The 23424-nt window shown below is 35.7% G+C and overlaps 1 protein-coding gene across 2 annotated transcripts in view; it reads left to right on the top strand.

Annotated features, from left to right (window-relative positions):
- The window catches only part of LOC107064699 (uncharacterized), a 230926-nt gene that overhangs the window by 11890 nt on the left and 195612 nt on the right, over positions 1–23424 (top strand). Inside the window, exon 2 of one of the 2 annotated variants that reach the window (XM_089171330.1) lies at positions 2058–2668. In XM_089171330.1, coding sequence (XP_089027456.1) covers positions 2657–2668 — 12 coding nt within the window. In that variant the 5' untranslated portion in view covers positions 2058–2656. Of the gene's footprint in view, positions 1–2057; positions 2669–6956; positions 7017–23424 lie in introns of those variants that run through there. The other variant, XM_015317692.2, reaches the window with a different exon arrangement.

Raw genomic sequence — 23424 nt, 5'->3', positions numbered from 1 at the left:
TTTCCATTCGACTTTCCTTTTCTTTCTATTGCTTTTCTTTCTCCCTCTTTCTCTTACTTTCTTTGGCACTGCACTTGATTTTTTTTTTTTTAGATTTGTTTAAGAAATTTGGACGATAAAGAAGAATTTTCTTCTCTCTTTCTCTGTTTCTTTTTCTCTCTTGTAGTTCATCGACATCGCAACAAAGTACTCGAGGCACGAGGTCGATTCTAATCGTAGCATTTTTTCCGTTCCACCGGAATAATAAAACTTTTATTATAGTTTGAACTTATAGTACACTACCACTAGGTCTATACTTATATACTATACACGGGGAAAATTTGCGTTTATCGTCGTAGAAGTACGAGAAAGAGATAGATAGAGAGAGAGAGAGAGAGAGAGAGACAGAGAGAAAAAGTTTACTCGTCCGAATGTACGATCGTACAACACGGTGTTTCTTGAATTCTTCATAAAGATTAAGTTTCAACATATGGACAATTTAAAGGGCATAGTTCACCGAGCACGTGGAAATAAATAATGTATTCCTCATCATTCGGTTCGTCGAACGAATGAACTTGTACATATGTAAGTTGAGAATATCTAATATACAAATGATATTTACCGGACGTTTGTCGTACGGGAAATAAAATTAACAAAAAAAAAAAAAAAAAAAAAAAAAGAAAGAGACGGAAAAATAGTCAGTAAGTTGTATTTTGGCGTTGACTCGCATACTTTGAAGCCAATATGGCACATAGAATCGTAATGTAGGTGGACTCGTTTAGTATACAATTATCCACATTTTTCTTAACGCGCTCTTACGCTCAGTCTAACACACAAGCGTGCTCGTGCTTTTGATACGAAAGTAACCGGCTCGATATCTCTATATACGTACTTATATCTATCCACGTATGCCGATACTTTGCGTAGAACCGTTCGGTTGTATTACGTATTGCAAGGGTTGCCGTTACGAGAAACGTGCCGTGAAAGTGCACTTTCAAAGTACGATGGCCATTTTTATTCGCACTCTACAGACAGTCCACGTTGCCACGCGGAGGTGGATGAAATAACATCTCGTCTAGTCTCTCTAGATCGTTCGTTGAAGTTATTTGTACACATTCATACACACACAGATACATACATATTTGCATGTATAAATATATATATCTCTCTCTCTCTCTTTCTTTATTTCTAAGATTTTCTTACCAATAGAAACGTAGTATTCTATGAAACGATCTCCTTTCGATAATATATTAGATCATAGAGAAGAAAATTCAACGAGCATGCTCGCCTTTCAACAAGACTAAACTTCGAAGGAAGATGTCTAGGAAGCTAGCGAGCATCGATTTACCGAATCTAATCCTTTAACTCGGTTGCGTCTATCGATACGTTTGTATCGATATTGCCGCTATTTTATCTTCTCTTTCTATCATGAACGGGCAACCGCGTCTCGAAGCTACGCTCGACTCTATTTCCCCGGCTATTAGCGCTAATCGATTACGGCGTGACGGATCGAATGATTTAAATAAAGACCGGGTGCGTCATGGGCCCGGCCCTCTATACTTGACCGCGCCCTACTTTAGATAGAAAGAGAAAAAGAGACAACATTGCACTCGTCTCATTATTTTGTCCGATCCGTCACGTATTTTTTATCTTTTTCTTTCTTTTCTTTTGCTTCTTCTTATTATTCTTATTCTTTTTATCTCTTATTTTTGCATGATCTTCGTTTCCTCCTTCGAATGATCTTAAATAAAACAATGTTATATAAAATTTGTTTATACGTATTCTTGTATTTTTTTTTAACATTAAACGTACAGATGCTTTATGTATATCTATTTCTACTCCATCTTCAAAAAGTAATATATTTTATGATATATGTACTGTATAATAAAAAATATCACATTTATGCATATTAAGAATTCTGGACTCATTGAATATACAAAAATTCTGATCAAAATTTTATAATTGTCCCCATTTGATCAATTATGATACGTTTAGTGTTAAGAACAATTTAGTCGGTCGTAAGATTTCGTCTATGTTATGTAGAACAGCGTCTAATTATATTTGGTTTTTTTTTTCAGGTGATCCAAGGACCACAATATTCGAGCCAACATGCCAATCGGATGCCAGGGATGAAGAAGATGTATCTCTATTTGTAACTAATTAATATGTTACTTAGCTAGTTGAATTAGTAAGTGATTTGTTATCCACATATTCTTGGTGACTGTGAAACACTAACGTGATTAGAGAATTCGTATCATCGAATCGAAGCGCGAGTGAATTTTGTTTTTTCTTTAATTACCGTGTTTTCGTAAGCAAACAAACAAACAAAAAACAAAAAACAAAAAAAAAAAGAAAAAATAACAAGAGAAAAAAATATTTCTCAATTTACTCGCATTTCCGTCCTTTCTTTTTCTCTTCTTATCACAAAGGACAAACGATTGTGCTAACAATAATTAACTTTTCGTTTGAATAATTTAGCGAATTAGAATAATTACAGTCGCGATTAGAATTTGTCTCACGCGAGATCTATCAATCGATCTTTTCGGGAGTGAAAAGTGTAACAATAGACATCTTCAAGTAGAGGAAAACGATCGGAAGTAGAGAAAGGGAGCGAATAGTAAACGGGCGAGTGCAGTGACTGACTTACATCGGGAACGCCAACCTGCAATCAAGGTTCATGGTTTTCATGGTGAGTCATTTTAATTTTCTAAACTAACATTCTTGATCGTAAGTTAATACTTACGATCTTACTTATAGAATTTCTTTTCTTTTTTTTCTTTAGTTCGTATCAATTTGAAATCATATTCATCTTATACTAAATTTTATTTAAGCGATAACTCTTACTCTTTTTTTGCTATTATTAATATCTGTTTAATTATTATATTATTTTTATTTAAGAGTATTATACTATAAATAACACTAAAAATATAATAAATATAAAAATAATAATGTGGTAGATTGAATGCATGCACATAAAAGAAATGGAAATTGGCAATCGTAGCAGGTATCAGAATCGTTAGCGAACGATTTCTCGCTTTGGAAAGAAACAACCGCTTGATCTTGAATTATTTGAATGGAGGTATGCGTTTCTTATCGAAGTGCACTTATGTTTACGCGCGGGCAAACATGCGATTTGCATAATTTCGGTGCCGCCTGTTTCCTTCCATGGAAGGAAGCGAGTTTATCTTTATATTCGAGATATCGCGTGACATTGCGAGTTTCGTATACGAATTTTTGTAAAACGAATCGAGTCGTCAAATATCGAGCCAATTTTATAAGAGACTACCGAATAAGAATACGTGTATTGAATAATTCATATCTTTTCAAATTATACTTAGTGAAATTTTATGGGAAATTAATTATAGATTATAATTGAAAGAAATGTCGAATAAATTTCTTCTTCTTCTTCTTCTTTTTTTGCTATATTTAAATATATACTCGTATTAAAAGTATATGGAATATTTGAAGAAAGAAAAAAAAGAGAAAAATATACGAAAAGGAGAAAAAATAAGAGAGAGAGAGAGAGAGAGAGAGAGAGAGAGAGAGAGAGAGAGAGAGAGCATAAAAGACGGGAAGACTCGGTATAAGGTTACGGGTCAGCTATGGAGAAGCATTAATAATCGTTTACAATCTTTAAGGTAGGGTGTGGCGAGTACGTTAACCCCTTCTTTTCGCTTCTTTTTTCATCTTCTTTTCCCTTTCTCCTCTCTTGTATTCGTCGGAGGTACATCGAGCCGTCGAAATAAGAGCAAAAAGTATATATCCTTCCTTCGGACTTTAAAGGAGTTGGTGGTCGCGTATATTACGAAAAAATAACTTTGCCATAGTCATCGAGATTGTTCATGGTCGGACGTAACTGTTCGAGTTTGTTGATTGGTATCGATGGCTTTCAGGTACTTTGATAATATATTCAATTTTCAAATACGATTTTCTTCCTTTCAAATATAATGTCCGTTCTAATTAAACAAATAAATTCATTTTAATAATCGAGTTATCGAAATAATAAAGAGTGCAAAAATGGTTAATAATCCAAATTTAATAATAATTGAGAGAATAATCTGCAAATTTGAAGAAAGTTTATTGGTTCTAACGATCAATGTCTATTATACTCTCTCTATCTCTTCTCTGTTTATCTCTAATCGATTTTCCTTACCTAACTCCTGTTTCTCTCTGATAGTTTACGCGCGTAATCACGGCACTGCTACTTGTAATAGCAAAATCTTAAAAGCTATCGTTTCAGACGCTAAATCGATTTACGAGCCGGTCGGCACGTTGACTCTTATGTTAGCGCATCCGTGTTTCGGAAGTGCGAGATATTGATTAAAAATGAGAAATTAAACTTAGGAGAAAATGAAAAAGAGAGAAGAGAGAGAGAGAGAGAGAGGGGGAGAAAGAAAGAAAGAGAAAGGAAACCAGATAAACCGGTATTACTATGATCAACCAAACGAATTTCTCGTACTTGCAGTGTGACTTGACCCTTCCTCGAATAAACTTCTATTTACTAGGAAATACTTAAGTACATACTTAGACAGTTCAGGAATTCGATTCGAGTTCACTTTATTCAATATTTAAATAAATATTTATGATCATGTCATAGCTGTGTTTGAAATGAAAAAAAGAACAAACAAAAAAAAAAAAAAATGATGAAAAATGTGCGTAGCTCGCGCATTACTATCGAACATCATTTTTACATCGTTGCAACGTGTTTAAGTATTCGCGATAAAGATCTTCCTTTCATTTTAGATTTTTTTTTTCTTTATTCGAACGTATATCTCTTAACGAAATTAAAACGGCGAATTTCGAGGATTTAAAAGATGACGGTCTTAAAGATTCCAAATTCAGTCGTTCGTAAAGATTAATACGGATGATTGAAAGACATCTCTCACTGTCTTAAGATACCAAAAATCTTCCTCTCCTTTTAACACTTAAAACAAAGCGACATAGAGGTCCGAAAAGGTACGCCGCGCTGAGTTAAACAATCTTCCAGAAGATATCTCTTTCATTCATTCAAAAAGGCTGCTCAGGGGTCAAAGAGCGTCTCTTTCTTCCAACGATACGCGTGCTGAATCAAAGAATTCGTCGCGGTAAACGATAAGATACTTTCCCTCTTTCCCTTTCTCTCTCTCTCTCTCTCTCTCTCCTCTCCCTCTCTCTTTCTACTTCTTTTATTTTTTTTTACGTTCCACTATCTTCTTCGTCTTGGCGTATGCGTTATTAACGACGGTGATAAATTGTAATGCAGAGGCACGCGGGTGCGGCCCTCTCTCTCTCTTGGCTAGTGCGACGAATCGGCGATTTGGAGGGAAAAAAGTTTCTCCGGGGAACCCGTTCTTCATCTCTCTCTTTCTACCATCTTTTTTTCTTCCTTTCGCGTGTGCTACCTTCTCCGTGAAAATCGGTCGTCGGCCCTTCGCCCTGTGTCCTCTTCATCCGTTCTCTTGCATAGTCATCGTCTTACCTTTCTTCTCCTTTCTTTTTCATTTTTTTTTTCGTTCTCTTTCTCCTTTTTTAGCCACCACCATCGACACCACCTGCAGCAACCAAATCTACGGTGTTTATCGTACGATCAAATTTAATGAAGAAACTTTTCTTTGATATATCATCTCTGCTATTTTTCCTCTCCTTCTTCCTAAATTAACTTTCAATCTATTTTTTGTTGTTTTTATTAAATTTACTTATTATTTATTATCTTTCTGAAAATTTGGAAGACACATGATGACGATACTGGAGTTAGAAATTCGCACGTTCGTTAAGTCCTAAGTTAATTGAAATATTTATTCAAAGTTCCATGCTTCGTTGCATGCAAGTAGGCAAGTGTTCGTACTTAGCCGCTTGATTGTGAGCGTCGTTGGTGTTATCGTTTATCGCGGCCCAGTTAAGAGCTCTCTGATATCTCTCGTCGTACGTTTAAATCGTTTTCAGTCGGCTGTAAGATATGTATTGCATAAAAGACACGCGCTGCTAATTGCTACTAACAGTGGTAGCAACATTGTGTGTTTCGTTAAAACACACAGGTGTAACAACGATTCGAAATAATATCACATGTAGAAATAAATTCACATGCATTGTCTCTTAAACGTTCTACGTTTTCTGTTACATACAACGTACGTATCTATGCATGTATAATAGATATATGTTTATGTGTCAGCGTTAAATTGCATAATTTAGTTAAATCGTAGAAACTCTAAGTTTGCCTAAAATAAATAGGCGTTTTAGAAATAATTCTATATAAACATTTTAATGATCCTATTGTACATATGCTTATTTCATTGATAAGATGTATCTAACATGCATACGCACATACACACACAAAAACATATCTGGAATATTAAAATTGTATTCCATTGCGAGATTATTTCGAAAACTCATTTTCCAGCAAGAAATACACCTTAACAATACAGAATATATCAATCGATTATCGTTAATACTAAAAGTATACAAACAGTCTGACCTTTCTATGGAAATGTTCTTATTATGGATAATTCGAAGAAATAACCGATGAAAGAAAACCGAGTGCTTAGAGAACGACTTAATATCGTTAAATGTTTTGTTTATACATATCCCACTCCTTAGCCGGTGTTGTCTACGTTCCAATGTGTTATTGTTTTTATTTTATTAAGAATCTCGTTGCCGAATTTGAAAGAACATCGATCTTCGATTCATCTTAAAGGTGATTTCGGTGAGCATCCAGCGTACTGCGTCGTTGTTTTCATACTTGTGTCAGTATTCTTCGAACACTGGGAGACGTAACAACGATATTAGAAAAGTATCAAATTTATTTCGCGTATATGCGCGCATGTTTTGTTGCTATGCAAATAATATGCATATGTGCGCGAGTGTGTGTACCGCTGGCGAGTGATATATATATGTGTGCGTGTATTTATGAGTGTTGTTAAAGAAGAAGATATAAAACATTGTGTCTAATGCAAATGTGAGAAGATAATTGAGGTAGAAATATGTATATAATACGTAAAATAGGAATACGTCTGAACATGTTTGGTTGGAAGCTGAGAAGAATGATGATTGAGAAGGGAAGGGTGAGTAAAAGTTTAGTTCGTTTAGTATATTGCATTGCTGTTTTTATACTCATTGAACGATATAAAAACGATAATATAAAAAAATATAAAATATTTTCGCGTATATGTATATGTGTTTTGTTGTTATGCAAATAATATATATATATATATATGCAATACGTGTTTATGTCAACGTTAAATTGTGTAATTCAGTTAAATTGTAGAAACTTTAGGTTTTACCCAAAATAATAAGGCGTTTTTTGGAATATAAATATAAAATGAATTTTATTATACATAAAAATTAATAGTTTTAGGAAATAACGAGGTTACATGTGACTTCACAAAAAGCGGGTAGTTAAGGTATGAGAATGAAATTTGATCCGTCTTTAAGGTATTTTTCTTTTTACGACAATACTCGTAGTTATCCGTTCTTATCTCTTCCTGTACTTTAAAAATCAATATTCTGTTAGTTGAGGTGTTTTATCGTTGAAGTTGGTAATTTTGCCTTCTTTCATATTTAAATAAGTCAGTGTAGTTGTTTAAGTATTCAGTTAGCGGATTTCACAATGTAACATTTAACATATATGCTTCGGAAATTGAAACTTCCGTGACTTAACATTTTCATTTCAGTTAAAGTTATTTTTTTAATCGTGTAGCAGATGGATACGAACGTAATTTGTTTCTTTTTTATTTACATTCATCCTTGGTATCAGCAATTTCGAATAATTCTAATGATATCAAACTAAAATAACGCATGCATCTTGCGTATTAAAACAATCGATAAAATCGAGCTAGAACGATGCTCGTTAACAATTAATTTTGCTTGTTGGTATAATAGTATTATAGTCAAAATTAATGTTTTCGTGGATTCAATATTTTCTTTCTCCTTTTCTCGTTTAGTAATTCGTACACGTGTCATTCCGAGTTGATTTTCTTTCAATAGTCGTATCAAACGCATATACGTACATATATACGTACTTATGTACATACGATTAGCCTCTTCTTCGTTTCCTCCTCCCTTTCTCCCTCCCGTCGGTTTGTCTTCTTTCGCGAATCTTTTATTAGCATTAATGTAATTCGATAATAAGTTATATTTAATAACGCTCCAAGAGAGAGAGAGAGAGAGACTGTGGGTACTTACGTTTTTCAAATTTACATTGAAAGTTTGGTATGGCGGGTAGGTAAGGTAACGTTTACGGTTCTGAAAGACATTTAGCCGAAGTCGCGCTCGCTGTTGGATACTAAGTATCGCTCGATTATATCTCGCCCGTAAAACGTCCTAGGGACATTAATTTATTTTATATTCGCACTGGGGTCGCGTATGCACGTCGAATATCATTTCTTTCTTTCTTTCTTTCTTTTTATTTTTATTTTTTTATCTTCCCTCTCTTTTTCCTCTTCTTCTTCTTCTTCTTCTTCTTTTTCTTTATCATCATTTCTTTCTCTCTTCTTGCAAGGACCAGACGTTTATAGTTCTCTTCTCGTGGCAACCGCGAGAAATCGTTATTTGCAATAAATTGTTGTCTCACTAACGGAAAAGAATCTCGCTCGACATGCACAAAGATCGATTCAACTTGTTAATACGATTCGTTTTACGGCTTTCTCTCTTTCTTTCCTTTGAAATTTTTTATTGTATTTTTCAAAGGACCCGTCGTATCTCGTTCTTTACATTAAAATTCGTACATTATATTTGATGATCGCTAAGGATGTTTGTCAAAATTAACTTTTATTGAAAAACAAAACAAAAAATAACAAAAAATGATAAAAATATATGATACACGTATCTTTTTGAAAATTGGCGTCGTCTACCCTCGATGACGCGAGGTCAACGAGCATTATATCATCTTCAAGCAGTAAGTCGAGACAGTCGGAGAGAGAAAGAGAAAGAAAGAGAGAGAAAACGGAAGAGGAGAAGCTTTACGCAAAAGGTTATTTCGATATTTTTAGAACTACTTTCGCATAGATGATATTTCCTCTCATTTTCTTTCAAATTTTCTCTCGCGGAAGTCGAATATATAGAAAGAGAGAGAGAGAGAGAGATATAGAGAGCGAGAGGAGAGCCAAAAGTCTCGTCAATTCGTGTACTTTAAGGCCAGACTACGTTTAAACGTGTCTCTTTGATCCAGGCAATGTATTTCGAGAGGACGGGTGACAGGCTCCGGCCTGTATGCGTTTTATTTAAAGACCTGACACGCCTTAGTTATTGCGCAACGGCTGCGAATCTGCACTCTTATGTTGGCTTACAGTTTTAACGGTTTTAACCGTGCGAAGCTTTTGTTTTCTTCTTACTTGCATGCCACCTTAGCTAGACACACGAAATTTACTCTTAACGAAACGAAACGAAACGGAACGAAACGAAACGATACGATAGGGCCTGCATATCATTTTTTTTCTTCCTCTTTTTTTTTTTTTATTTGCTCAATAAAAAAGAAAAAGAAAATGATTGGTCAACGATTGTTGGTATAACGTTTTGAGGTGTGACTTAGAATGGACACTATAAGGATACGATCATTAATAATCTAAGGAAAGCTTTTTTTCTTCACGCACGATATCGATATGTATTATATCATGTATATATCTTATAACTACTTGCTACTACTCTCGTACTTCGACCACGGTAATGGACTACAAAATTGTCAGCGGCGTATCGGTAACAGCACTCCCGCAATGAGTAATAAGATTTTATCTTTGATAATATATAGCTCCGATCACTCTGCGTTCTCATTACTAAATACGCGACCTGTCTCTATCCTTGTCTTTTTCTTACTTTCTTTCTATTTTTTATTGTCGCTTTTCTTATATTTTATTTTTATATTTAAAGAAAAATAAACAACGGAACTTTTCTTACAGAAATTATGAGCTAAAGATAACCGATCATTCTCTTTTTTTTATTAATTATCATTACGTTGTCATAATATTTGTAATGAGTTGAGAAATCGTTTATCATGTTAAATCTTATATATCAAGTTTCATTTCGTTTTGACGGGAAGGTAAAAGAAAGAAAAAAGAAGAAGAAGCAAGGGTTTCGAATAAAATCGTTGAAATCACGCGCGCATCCTTCGTATTATAAAATATACAAGTTGGTATAAAATAGTAGGGACTCAGGAGAGCAGTTTCAGTTTCAATTTCATGCGGGAGTTCTAGCGTCTATAATTCACCGACGTAACGACGGAATTGCAAAGTACTTTCTAAGAACGTGTTATCGACGTATATACATATACATAAGACATACGTAACGTCACGAGGTACGTCCTGTTGCGAGGAAGAAACGATATTTCAAAGGTTGACAAAGTAGCTCGGTCTTCTCTTTGCGAATAGAAATGCAATAAATGTGCAACGCGATACGATCCCCCTTTTTCATTCTTTTTTTTTCCTTTTTATTTTTTATTTTTTTTTTTTCGTTCAAACGAAAAGATGATTTTCTTTATGACAGAAACATTGTCGATAGTATGACAAAGAATAAGAAAGTGTTTCTTTTCTCCCGTAGAAGCTGAACGATCGTTTTATAATTCTTTTTCAGTCCGCCCACAGCGGGTCCGAAGCAATACGCGGGCCCTTTTAATTTACGAATCGTTAAAGTCACGCACGACGACGTAAAAGTCGTGCCGGGGTCAAGAGGGTTTTAAAATTGCTACGTAAATTTCGTCGGCGTTAAAGAGGTGTGAATTTGTTTGAATCGCCACACCATTTTCCATTCTTTCTTTCTCTTTCTTGTTTTTATTATTTTTACTCTCCCCTTTTTTCTTGTCATTTGGAAATAATGCAATCTCTCCCGAGAAACATTTCCACTTTTTTTTTTTTTTCTTTACCTTTGCCGTCTTTCATCTTCTGCTGCATCGAATTTTTCATTTTTACGCGAAGAGAAATTAAACTGGAGAATCGATTGAAAAGAATAATCATCGTTGAAGATTTCTTTTCATTCTCATTTCTCCAACCACCTACCCCGATATAATATTATATCTACTGTATATATCCGCATGCTTGAATTTCGCGTCAGGTTTGAGAGAGGTTTTTATGAAACTGCACTCGACTCGGTAAAAGCTGAGTCATTCTCGGATGCGCCTACCTAGTTTTCTCGCTTCGTAAGTGCCAACATTACTGAGGTAGGATATCGTTAATAAATAACGACATGCAACATACAAACAACCCACTTCCTCGTAAACCTAAACGAGCATTAAAACGCGTATCTTCGTTCGTTCGTACGTTAGTTTCATTGTTAGTAAGCTGGTCCAACGAATCGTTGGATTATCCTCATCATTGCCATGCACATAGCAATCATTTTCCGTTTCCTCTTATTTTATTATCTATTCATTTGCAATATCCTACTAAAAACAGCAGCGTTACGAGTTATTTACAAGTTAGTAAACGTGTATGAATTATCTACCCGAGAATTATACATCCTGAAAAAAAGAAAAAACAAAAAATTTGTCGAAATCATTTGTTCGAGTAATAATCGAATCGTTCGATCGATTTGATTACGATAATGATACTAAATTTAAAAAGAGCCGGGATCGGCCGGCACGAATTTCGTCATACTCCAACGATCCCAATAAGTGTCTACAAAAAAAGAATAAAAATCAAAGGGAATTGTTGGGAGTTCAGATCGAGGACAGATCGCATTAATTTATCGATCGTGAAAGAGAGAAATAAAAAAAAAATCAAGATTTCGTTACGGTTTCCGTTAACTTTCGACTTTATTTGGCTTTCACCGGATTCGTCGAAAAAAAAAAAAAACATTTCTTTTCTCGATCGTCATCGTAAAATTACGGCGATGATTCCCATAGATTTATTGCTTTTCTCATATATTCCGAATATTTTTAATTTCATTTGTGAGATACATTTATTGAAATAAATGTTTGAAAAAATTACGTGACCCTTGTTCAGTGTTGGTAAGCGTAACATTTTGATGCCTTCCTCTTTTCAAGGACGACCAATTAACGTCAAAGACTTATCTTGAAACTCCTCCCATGTAAGGACCGACGTATGTATACTTATTTACATTCGTTTTCTTCAAGCTACAAGGTTTTTAGTAACGTAATCAATCTTTGAATAAAAAAGTTCTTATTGGATGTTAGTACGTTATAAACATTTCTCACGTAAAACAGGCATCAGGTAGTTCTCTCACGTTATTCTTTCACGTGATTTTACCAAAGCATTTTACGTTTTCCGCATAGCAGATCGAAACGGAAGGTAATCTTATTGTTAGTATCGAGCAGTCAATTCTTTAGTTAGCTCGTGATTCAACGCGTTGTCAGCTTTATAGAATCATTTTTCTCTTAGGTTAGTCAGTTAAGTGTTTATATTACCGTCGAATATCTACGATAAACAAGGCGCCCACGGAACCACTAGCTCGTAAAATCTAGCCAAACCCTTCCTTTCCTCTCTTCTCCTCCCTCTCACTCTCTCTCTCTCTCTCTCTCTCTCTTTTACTCTCTTATTTCTCTCTTTCCTTCTAGCCATACCTATTTCCTACTTCAAGTTAAAACCTGTTCACGCCTGGTACCAAGCTTAACACCCTTTCATGGATACTTCGTTTCTTCGATACGTTGCGTGTGCAAGTCGATTCTTCGAGCTTATCGACGATACTGCTCGTAAACGCTATGCTTTCGATAGCATTTGGATATGTAGAAAGAAAGAGAAGGAAGAGCATCGAATTTAAAGGACGTTCGTTCTCTCTTAGATTCCAATAACGCACGCGTGTATGTATGTATGAACGTCGAAAGTCAACTCGTTTAAAATCAAATTAACGATCGCTTTAAGTTTATATAAAATGTTTCTTATTTTATATAATGCCTATACAAACACTTTTTAGAAATATTATTTGTGTTGGTTTCGTTTAAATATAATCGTACTTGAATTTTTGTGAAAACGTTGATAGATCGTTTACTTGTACTTATATTTTATAGAAATAGTGACACGCGCCAAAGTTGAGGAAACAACACGATTATAGATTTTAAAATTAGTTTGATCGTTAACGCAAGATACAATTTATTTTCTACGAACATGATTGATTCCTTTCACGCATTGCCAATAGATGCGTTGTCAGTTTGAAATCTGAAAACATTAGTTCAACGCGTATCCACGTTTACTCGAGCATTACTTTCTCAAAAACGCTTTGACTCGTGTTGTAATTTCTTTTATTTTCTTTTTTTTACTTTAGTAAAGTAAGAAACAATATTTCTCACGACTAAAAGCAATCTGTCAATAGGCTTTTAATTCCGATCGGTGAACAATTTTCCGCACGTACGAACGTATTTCTTTTTTTTTTTTTTAACGTTTATGCACGCGTGCGTTCCAATAATAAATAAAATATCGAATTTCATCGAAATCATATTGATTTTTTGTAAAACGGTTAGAAGAAAATCATTCTATTACATTTATTTTCGTAATTCGCAATAATATTCTTTGGATAGAAATAAAGGATAAAACAATTTAACGTTAAGTCGTAACATCGTCTTAATCGACGTTTACTCGAAAGGGATTTTCTCCAACTGTCCGTCAACGAGAATATCACGGGCGTGTTTCTATGGGGATAAAATGTGTACTCCTTTTTCTAACATTATACTTTTGCCAGCGAACGCAACGAGACTTTAAACGGCTACGTAGCTTCACCAATATGGATTTCTTCACCGATCGGATATTTATCTGCTGTCCTGTCGTCGAGAAGCTGTGTACCTATCTGCAATATATAGATATATCTTATATATATAAAATCTTAACAAATGTTGAGTTTCTCTATGAGTGGAAAAGCGAAATACATAAGTGATAAGTTTAGAAAATCGTTTTACAAGATCGACTAGATTCGAATGTTAATTTACAATAGTGACACCGATCTTTAAGGATGCAGTGGTAGAGAACAGGGGGATCAAGTAAAGGGAAATAGAAGGGAACAACAACAACAACAACAGCAACAATAACAACAACAACAACAACGAAAAGCAAGCGAACGAGTAGTCGATCGACCGTAAGAAAACGATTTTATCGAGTCTGTCATCGTACGTCATTGCCCACTGTGAAACAACGTCCAGAGAAAAGCACATCGTGTAAATTCAAGCGCCGATTCTCACCGAGCTCTCTCGTCCACCGTATATATATCTCGGTGGACAGCGTTGAACGTTGACATTATCTCGTTTATGTACTTGACGATTATTGCACGCCGTTTCGAATGCCACGTATTAAATCTACCGCTGCGATAGTGCAACAGCGTAAGAATTACGAACGAGCCGGTATGCGTACCGAGCGTAATAATTAACGCGTACGGGCGGGGGCTGGGAAAAAAGTCAAAAGACACGAAAAAGTTAGAGAATTAGAGAAAGAGTGAGGGAGAAAGAGTTGGAAAAAAGAAAAGCCAAAGTTGTAATTTTTCTTAACCTCGAATAATCTCATCGTAGATCACCGTATAGGTAGGTTTATTTTTATTATCGAACTCTTGAACGTTGTGTCGAACGTTTATACGTGTCGAAGATAGAAGGTAAAAAGACAAAGAGAGAAATATTATAAATGTGAAGAGGGAGAAAGAGAGCTTTCCTCGAGAACCAGCTGTCGCGTCGTTGTTCTCCCGACAAGACACGATCGTTATCGTGGAAAAGGCAATGAAAGATCGAGCGTAAAGAATGCAACAACAACGCACAACGTGCACATTGCTAGTCTACTACCGTTATATTATAAAATCCGTTATTTTGCGGAATAACTACTTAGGATTTACAATAACGGCGTTCTCCACGCTCGATGTGTGAAATAAAGAGGAAAATACTTATGGTGGTGGTGGTGGTGGTGGTGGTGGTGTGTTAAGGTTTATTCTATGATCGGACTTCGGCTAACGGTTGAGGATGTGAAGTTTACCTATGCGTTTGGATGAGTCAAAGCTATCTATCTTTTGTATGATGTCTTTTCGTACATTCATGACGTCAATGACAACGAAGACGAAGACGAACGTTTATATGTTAGAATTGCGAACATTATTCGATGTCTAAGTCGAAGTTGGATGGTTCATAGTAATCGCTGATATTAAAAGTGATTACCGGTTGGATCTTCAAAGAAATCTAACGTGCTTCTTCGGTGTCTAATAAGCTAACTCATGCATGCATACGTATGTACGTATATATATATATATACTTATATACAGATATATACATACATCGGCAAGAAGCAAAAGGGAGGAAGGTTCATGGGGGTCTCGAGATGCATCGCTCTCTGTACAGGGAGGACAAAAAGAAAAGAAAACGAAAGAAAAAAAAAAGAAAAACATATACACAGGGATACCTACGTAAAACCGGTTATACCACCAAAACCGGAAAGATGTCTTCCGTACACTGTCGCCCAAAACGGACAAATGGGACGAGGTAGTTCAGCCACTGTTACACGAATAAAAGAAAAAACTTGCGAAAATCACAGGGTCCGTTGAATAAACGATACACCGCCATCGACTATCTGCCGTCTTGGAGTCTTACCCCTTTCTTTCTTTCTTTCTTTCTTTCTTCGATCTCTGTGATGTGTTTTATTCCTTTTTTCTGTCTTTCGTACGTGTCTCGATTTTCTTCGGAATAATCCAATCGATTTGACTAAAGAGAATCTATCGATTCTCCTTTACTTCTTTTTTAATTTATTTTTTATTCTTTTATTATTATTTTTCTACGAGAAAGTTACTTCCAGTTAAGAAAAAAGAAAAAAAAAACGCTAAGCCACCGTGCAGACTATAATCGAACGATCGTTTTGTTAATGAACCTCTGTTCTGGAAAAAGAGACGATAAATGAGTTATCGTTCGATCATGCGATGAGTTATTAAACCCAAAATGATCAGCTTGACCGGATGAAGGATTTTTTACGAAGTAATGACGAAAGGAAGATCGACAAGCTTAATATATTATATATATATATATATCGATCAAATCATTTTATCGATGATTTATCGCAAAATTTTGCGGCTTCGTTAGTTAATTAGTAACTATATTTAAATTTTATTCACGTATTAAAAAGTTACAGATTACTTGTTTTTTTTTTTTTTTTTTTTTTTTAAATTAAGAAGAAAATTTTACGAAACGAGAAAAGAAATAAAGCGAAATAAGGGAAGGAAAAAAAGAAAAAGACGGCCCGGAGCATTTCGAAAGCGTAATTTCAATTAACTCTTGGAAGACATTAAAAAATATCCCTACGAAATCAGAATGTAAGAAGTGTTATGTCGAGCACATCCGACACGCGTGATAGATGTTCAAGAAGATACACATTGCTTTGCTTCTGCCTTGATTTTCCTTCTCTCTTTCTCTTTCTTACACTCTATCTATCTCTTTGAGAAGAAGTTCTCGTTCTCTTCGTATATAGAAGAAGGCGAACAGGTGCAGCGATCTTCTCGCAGTGGTAAGAGCACGTTAATGACACGCCACTGTATGGTGTGGGAGAGGCACGTATTAAATTATGAATTAGAAGGAAAATTTACAAGTCGATGCGATAAGATCGCTCGGTTCGCGGTTCGTAATGTAGCAAGCGTTTTATCATTGATTTATACGCCGGCAGTCATGCGTTACACCGTTCTCGTGGATATCAATTAATTCATCGAGGAAAGGAGATATTTGTGAAATTAATCGACGTTAAGATCGATATTAATAACATGTAATCGATAACATATCGCATAACTTAAAATTCCGAGAAGGAATATTCTTTCTCGTCTTTTTCGTGAGTCATCTTTCGAGAGGAAGAAGAAGATGAAGATGAAGGAGAAGAGAAGAGAAGAGAAGAGAAGAAAAGAAAGAGAGAGAGAGAGAGAGAGAGAGAGAGACAGAAAGAGAGATTTTGCAAGATGATCACAGGAAGAGCGAGTAGCACATTCCACGTGCATCTTATTTCTCTCAACGCATGTAAGACGCATGTGTGTATACGTGTCTTAACGAAGAGATCTTTCTCTGGGAGAGAACCGAGTCATATATCTCAAAGGTAGAAAACAACTTATTAAATTCTCGTAGGTAAAACATTGTGCAACATCGGTGAGATTCAGCAATATCAAAAATCGTATCTTGATGATAATTAATATAAAGAAATTTTCCGTCATTCGAGCGTGTAATTGTTTAGACATATCGATTTTCGCGTTGATGTAAGAAACTTGTAAACACATATTCATTTTCATTATTATATATCGTTATTATTACATTTATGGATAGTTGCTTCGTTTGTTCGTTCCTTCATTCGTTGGGGTTCGTTTTCTTGCTTTTACTACTCCCCGGCATCTTCGAGATATATCACGAGTAGTCACGACACCGTAACGAATCGTCGCAGTACTGCATACAAGTCGCCTCAAGGGGGAAGAGTTGCGAAGTGAAGAGGGAAAAGAGGTCTCGAGGAGAGGTGTGGAGGAAGTTCTTGTCGGATAATTGATAATCCAATTCTTTAGAGGCATTTCGATCCCGTTCGGAGAGATTCGCCGTCGTCGTCCTCGTTGTTGCCGTCGTTACCAAGTTTCACGAGGAGAGGGTACGCTGTAGAGACCCAAAGAGGACCGGACCGGTCCTTGGAACGTGATCGTCTCAGCATGAGGTCCTCCTCGAGTCTTCTTCCTTCCTTCTTCTTCTACTTCTTCTTCTTATCTTCTTTTATTTTCTTTTATTTTATCCACTTGGTCATCCTACAGACATTCCTAGTCTTTACTTTATTTTACGCGTTTCTTATAATTGTAATAGCTAATTGATCCATAACTATCCTGAATTATTACTTCCTTGCTTTTTACTTTTCGTTAGTTCTTTGCAAAATATAGTGATTTCTTGTAATTGACCATAATAAATGTCTTCAATCATAAATCATTATTCTTTATTATAACTTACAACTCTTTCGATTTCTCAAAATAACTTTCCTCAAACTAAGTAGGTACGCCCTGTCAACTTTAGTCGTTTTTATCTGCTCGTTAATTAACGTCGAACTGTAGCGGTTAAGAGAAAAATAAAAAAACACGTGGAATTTTACTTTTCACCGCTGAGATCACTCGAAAATCTAGTTCAATGGGCGTCGCTGGTCGGGAACCAGATGATATCCTATATATCCTACCTTAGCGATATATCGAATAGATTCTCGCACTCCGACCACACTGACACGAGACTGTTTACTATGCACCAAGCACGATATTGGAGAATGTAGTCAATTAGCCGAGCGCTAATTACTCCTGGCATAACTTCATCTAATGAGCGAATTACAAGGATAACTTCTGTGACCGGAAGTTAGATATAGATAAATACATACACTTACATTTAAATATATAAGTATATAAATATATATATTTACATATTAACACGTTAGAAACGAATCCCAAAATACATTGCGAAATATTACATATGTATGTTGTTTCTCCCCTTCTAATCTATGATTTTGGTCAATCTTTCGTAAGAACATTTCGTAACACTCTGTCTCGATGTTTTAAAAAATAAAAAGAAAAAATAAAAAAAAATCCAACATACCTATGCTCTCCACGTGCAAGTATACACTCAACCATAAAATAATAAACAAGAAACGTCGACGCGGCATGTTTGTTTGGACATCGACACGAACGAAACGTTCTTTGACTTTAGATTGTTTGGCTAAGAGGCTCGTTGACACTAGATGCTCGTAGTATGCGGACATCTTCGCGCTGCAGGTGTTCTCTCTCGTAAGTTTATGAAGTCACAAGTCGGTGCACCAGCAAAGCAGTAAGCAAGCATGACAAATGGTTAGCGTATATTGGTTGAGTAGGCTCGCTCTAACGCTCCACTGACTTATGTGTCTTGGAAACGTCTGTCTTGCCACTTCATTGTCGGACTTGTTAGTCGTTCGAAGAGAATCATTTTCATTTAGTTAATAATACATCTATCCAATGTTCATTTACATTTAAACGTTTCCAACTAACTTATTGTTAGTCTTAATTGAATTGTCTGTTAGAAAAACTTTCCGTCTTATTTATTTTTATATCTTTTTTTAAATAGGATTTGCAATTAACGATAAATGTTTAGAAAAGTATACGTCATCATTAGGAAAGAAAAGTGAGTCGAACAATTTGCACTAGAAATTGCATTGATATACTTTATTTTTATCCCCATGTTTTTAACAATTACGTCGTCGCATCGTTCAGACAACCATTTTAAACGATAACCCTTGCATCCTTCCGCGTAACGAGAGACTCGAAAAACACTCGACACGCACACACGCAATAGGACCGATTGAGAATCGTACGTTGACCTCGAGAACGTAACTTCCTACGATTTATTTTTAATAATACTTGAATGAAAATTATCCACTTAGCATAAAGAAAATTCGTGAATTGTTATTGACGACAATAACAGTAAACTCAAAGTTTCGTACTAAAATTAATGCTAAAATTAATGTTCCGTGCTAATTTGGCTCACCGTTATTTGTCATGGCTTAAAAAACTCAAAGGTAAACTCGTTGCATTAACGAAGCTTTTTAAGCGAAGACACGTTTTTAATGTTAACCATTTTTTTTCTTTTTATTTTCTTTTTATTTTTATATAATATATATATACATTTTATCGGCTTTTACCATTCGATCGAGAATGGAGAAGAGTAGCTGAATGTGATTTCGCATGAATATGCATTTACATTGTACGCGTATTTTTAACTACATGCGAATACGCATCACTCGTCATACGCTGCAATGTTTGTCGACGGAATTGTAAATATAAAATTTACTTTTTTTTAATATAATCTTTAGTATTAATCGTTGTAAACGTAATTTCAAATTTTCACGATTTATCAAATGGATTTTAATTACTCGAGAGGTTTACTTTGTTCACTTGATCAAAAGAAAGAAATAATTAATTTCGTTTTAATTTTATCTCCATCGAACTAAAAATAAATTTTCAACTATGCACATATTTAAGTTGTATTTACAATAATTATACCATTAGTAAAAATATGTGAGACATACTTTTGGAACGTTGTCACCAAGATAAATATTTTTTGCGAAGCAACCGAAAGGCAATGTACGTGCTGAATTGGTCACCTGGGAATCCACAGGATCTTATTAAATTTCGATTGATTTTTAGCTTGCCAGACGCGAATTGATCGATCAAGAATCTCGATCCTTTTCTTAAGTAAAAAGTATCTTTGTAAGCATATTTTTTAGGGGTTTCAAATGAATTTATTTTTTAAGCTAAAAATTATTTGATAATTGTCAACACAATTAGAAAGTAAATTAGTACGAATATTCGTGCAAATTAAATAAAATCGATAAATAGTCGATTTAAGTCGATTAATCAAAATTGAACGAAGTTAATCGTAGTAAGGTAAAGTATGTTTTTAGTTATTAGTATCAACGGCTTTTGTTACGACCTCGTTAAACGATACGCGTATTTGTCATCGAGTTACGTTTAATATTTCGAACGTTATCGCGGTCGGCAATGTTTCGAAGAAAAATTGGTAACATTGGTTTCATTTTAGAGTTGAAGGAAGTATGTAGGTATCAAAGATAATAATGTACGTTCTCCGATCATAAATCGAACAGTCAAGAAAATGAGATTACGCTGACGAAATGGTAGCTGACACAGAAAAGAAGTCCTTACTAGTTTTTATCTGTCTTGTATTTCCAATGTCGTGTGTTGGCATGCGCCGGGACGCACACGCATAATTTTTTTCTCTGTTTTTTTTTTTATATTTCATTTCATAACATCGTTAATTCTTCTTATATGCGTCTTCTCTTTATGGAAGTACTTCAAGTCCAAGGACATTTCTCTTGATTCCTGTTAGGAAAATCTTCATTATCGTCTTATTATTTTTAATCAATTTTCGAGTTTTATGATAATAATAAGTATAATAATAAGAGATGTAAAAATGAATATAAACGGTTTGGGTTGAAAGTTTCTTTTTCTTTTTAAATGGTTTTGTGAACGAGAATAAATTACTACGCCTACAGTTTCCTGATGAGAGAGAGTGAGACAGAACGTTCGAGCGTTCTGGCAGAGTGAACATACTTGGATAAAACCGTGGCAAATATTGACTTAGTCCAGGATGGAAGAAGAGTTTCATGATGACCACCGTGAAGTTATGGACAAAAGAGTTCTTGTGTTCTTTGCGAACGCGTCAAGTGTTATATCACGTATATGTAACCTATGCACACACATACACACACACACAATACATAAAGATAGTTACATGATCGATAATCATTTCTTGGTAGATATTATTTTCTTAAGTTTCTACATAGAGAAATTATATAATTCAAAACGACGAGAGAGTTCACCCGATAATCCAAGGAGGTTTTAGAATGATTTTCTCGGTGGACAGAAAGTAGTATCTATCGCAATTGGAGGACGATAGAGAGAAATTGTGGGCAGTGTAGGGAGTGTGCACGGTCTGTCGGAGCGAGATATAGGTGGGCGTTCTGCCGGATATGGTTCGCCGGAAGCAGGGGGACCCTTGCCACCGACACGCTTCAAGCTTCTCGACAGCGTCGGAACGTCATTCACGATGATATTTGCCGTTAAATCGAGCCAGTCTCTCTATGTCTCTCTCTCTCTCTCTCTCTCTCTCTGTATATATATAGAGTTTTTTTTTTCTTTTTGAATCGCAGCACCGATTTCTAGATCAAGGCAAGCGTCGACTCGCGTTCCGACATTTCTTTATTTTCATTCCCATTTAACGTTTACAAGAGAATCAGGGATTTCAAACGAATAACATGATCTCCCATGGTACATCGAGTCGGAATTAATGGACTGCCTCTTCGAATCGATTACTAGGTCGAACAGATATCGACTAGGACTTTGCGATTCTAACATGAGATTTCCAGGATCGGTGCATTCGGCTAATACCTATTACTACTACGAATGAAAGAGAATTCGCTTGGCTTTTACTCTCTCTATCTATCTCTCTCTCTCTCTCTCTTTCACTCACTATACTGTAGTAATACTGTACTATACTGGACTAGATAATAATGCCTCTCGTAATAATATCGATTCCATCGATTTTCTAGTTCGGTAAATTTACGCTTAGAGATCATACGGAGTCGAATACGATGCCGCCGCCTTGCCTCCGCTTTGTGTGTGGTGTGATCCGGTCTACCGCTAATCTAATCTCACTTGGTGTAATATTAATTCAAGGTATTTGATTCTAATCTCTAGTGGAATTAATGCTCACAGTCTGCTAACTTGTCTAGCATTAGTTTAATAGTGATCGTAATACTACGGTTAACTCGGTCTGAAACTAGTCTGATTCTGTGTGATCTAGTTCTACGACTGTGGTCCACTTCTCGTTTTGTTTTGTCTCGTTTCGTTTCAAATTAAATTTTTCTACAAAAATCGTTGATCAAAAGTTTTTCAATGTTCTGACCCCGAATTTTCTATTTCTTTTTTGCTCTCTCTCTCTCTCTCTCTCTCTCATCAAATAAGAACGTTTAGTGATTCTCGAAAGGAACTCAAACCAAGAGGGCACAGAAGATTTATTTAACGTCGATTCGTCGTTCAGCGACATCTCGTTTCTCAATGTCCTCGACTTTACCTTTTCTCTTTTACTCTCTCTTCTCTTTCTCCTCTCTCTCTCTCTCTCTCTCTCTCTCTCATTCTTTCTTTTTTCTTTCTTTCGTTCTTTCTTTCTTTCTCTTTTACTCGAGCAAGCGTACGACGACGTACTCTCAAATCGGATATATCTGCGGTGGCTATCGATCGCTTTTCCTGCCAGCTTCCTGGCAGTGATTTATCACGACCCCGAGAGTCCCTACCCGTTTCGTATCATGCTGCTGTAACGTTGAATATTCCGTACGGTGCAAACAGCTCTCGGTGTGCTTCTGGCACGCGCGAGCTCTCCAAACTTTCAAGCATAAATGAAAAATGTCTTCTCGCGTGCCCGTCTCCTGCCCGCCCTCCTCTCACCCTTTCTCTCTTATCGTCTCGTTTTTACCCCCGGAAGATAGAAAACGCAAAATTGGTATATTTAATAAACATTTTAAAGGAAATATTTCTGCCGTTCGTTTTTTCGTTGTCCGGTGTTTCCTTCGTAACAATTTCATGCACTTTCCTGTGTATACATATGTACGTACGTCCTGAGTGAGTATCTATATATGTAGGATATATACATTCTTCGTTTTATGCCGACGCACGCGGTGGACGATCGCAACGCGTGCAACAAACTGCGCAGTCTGCAATGACGACGACGACTACGACGACTATGACTACGACTACTACTACGAAAACGACGACGACGGCAGCAGACACGCCCTTCTACCGTGTCGCACGATACGTCGCACGATACGTCGCACGATACGTCGCACAATACGTCGCGTGGTTCGCTCGATGTAACGGGTGTCCTTTTTCTTACCTATTTTTATCCCAAAAAAAAAAGAAACCAAGTCATTATTTCAAACGAATAGAAAATCAATAAGGAACGTTAACGATTCCAAAAAACAACGATCTATAAATACGTAAGAATTAATTGGAAATGAAATTTCGATCGATTAGATCGGAAGATCA

The sequence above is a fragment of the Polistes dominula genome, unplaced genomic scaffold, assembly GCF_049000335.1.
Source record: "Polistes dominula isolate Pdom_NZ unplaced genomic scaffold, Pdom_raw_medaka contig_31, whole genome shotgun sequence".
Classification (NCBI taxonomy): Eukaryota; Metazoa; Arthropoda; class Insecta; order Hymenoptera; family Vespidae; genus Polistes; species Polistes dominula.
The sequence above is the reverse complement of the archived record's forward strand: the minus strand, read 5'-3'. Positions and strand labels throughout refer to the sequence as shown.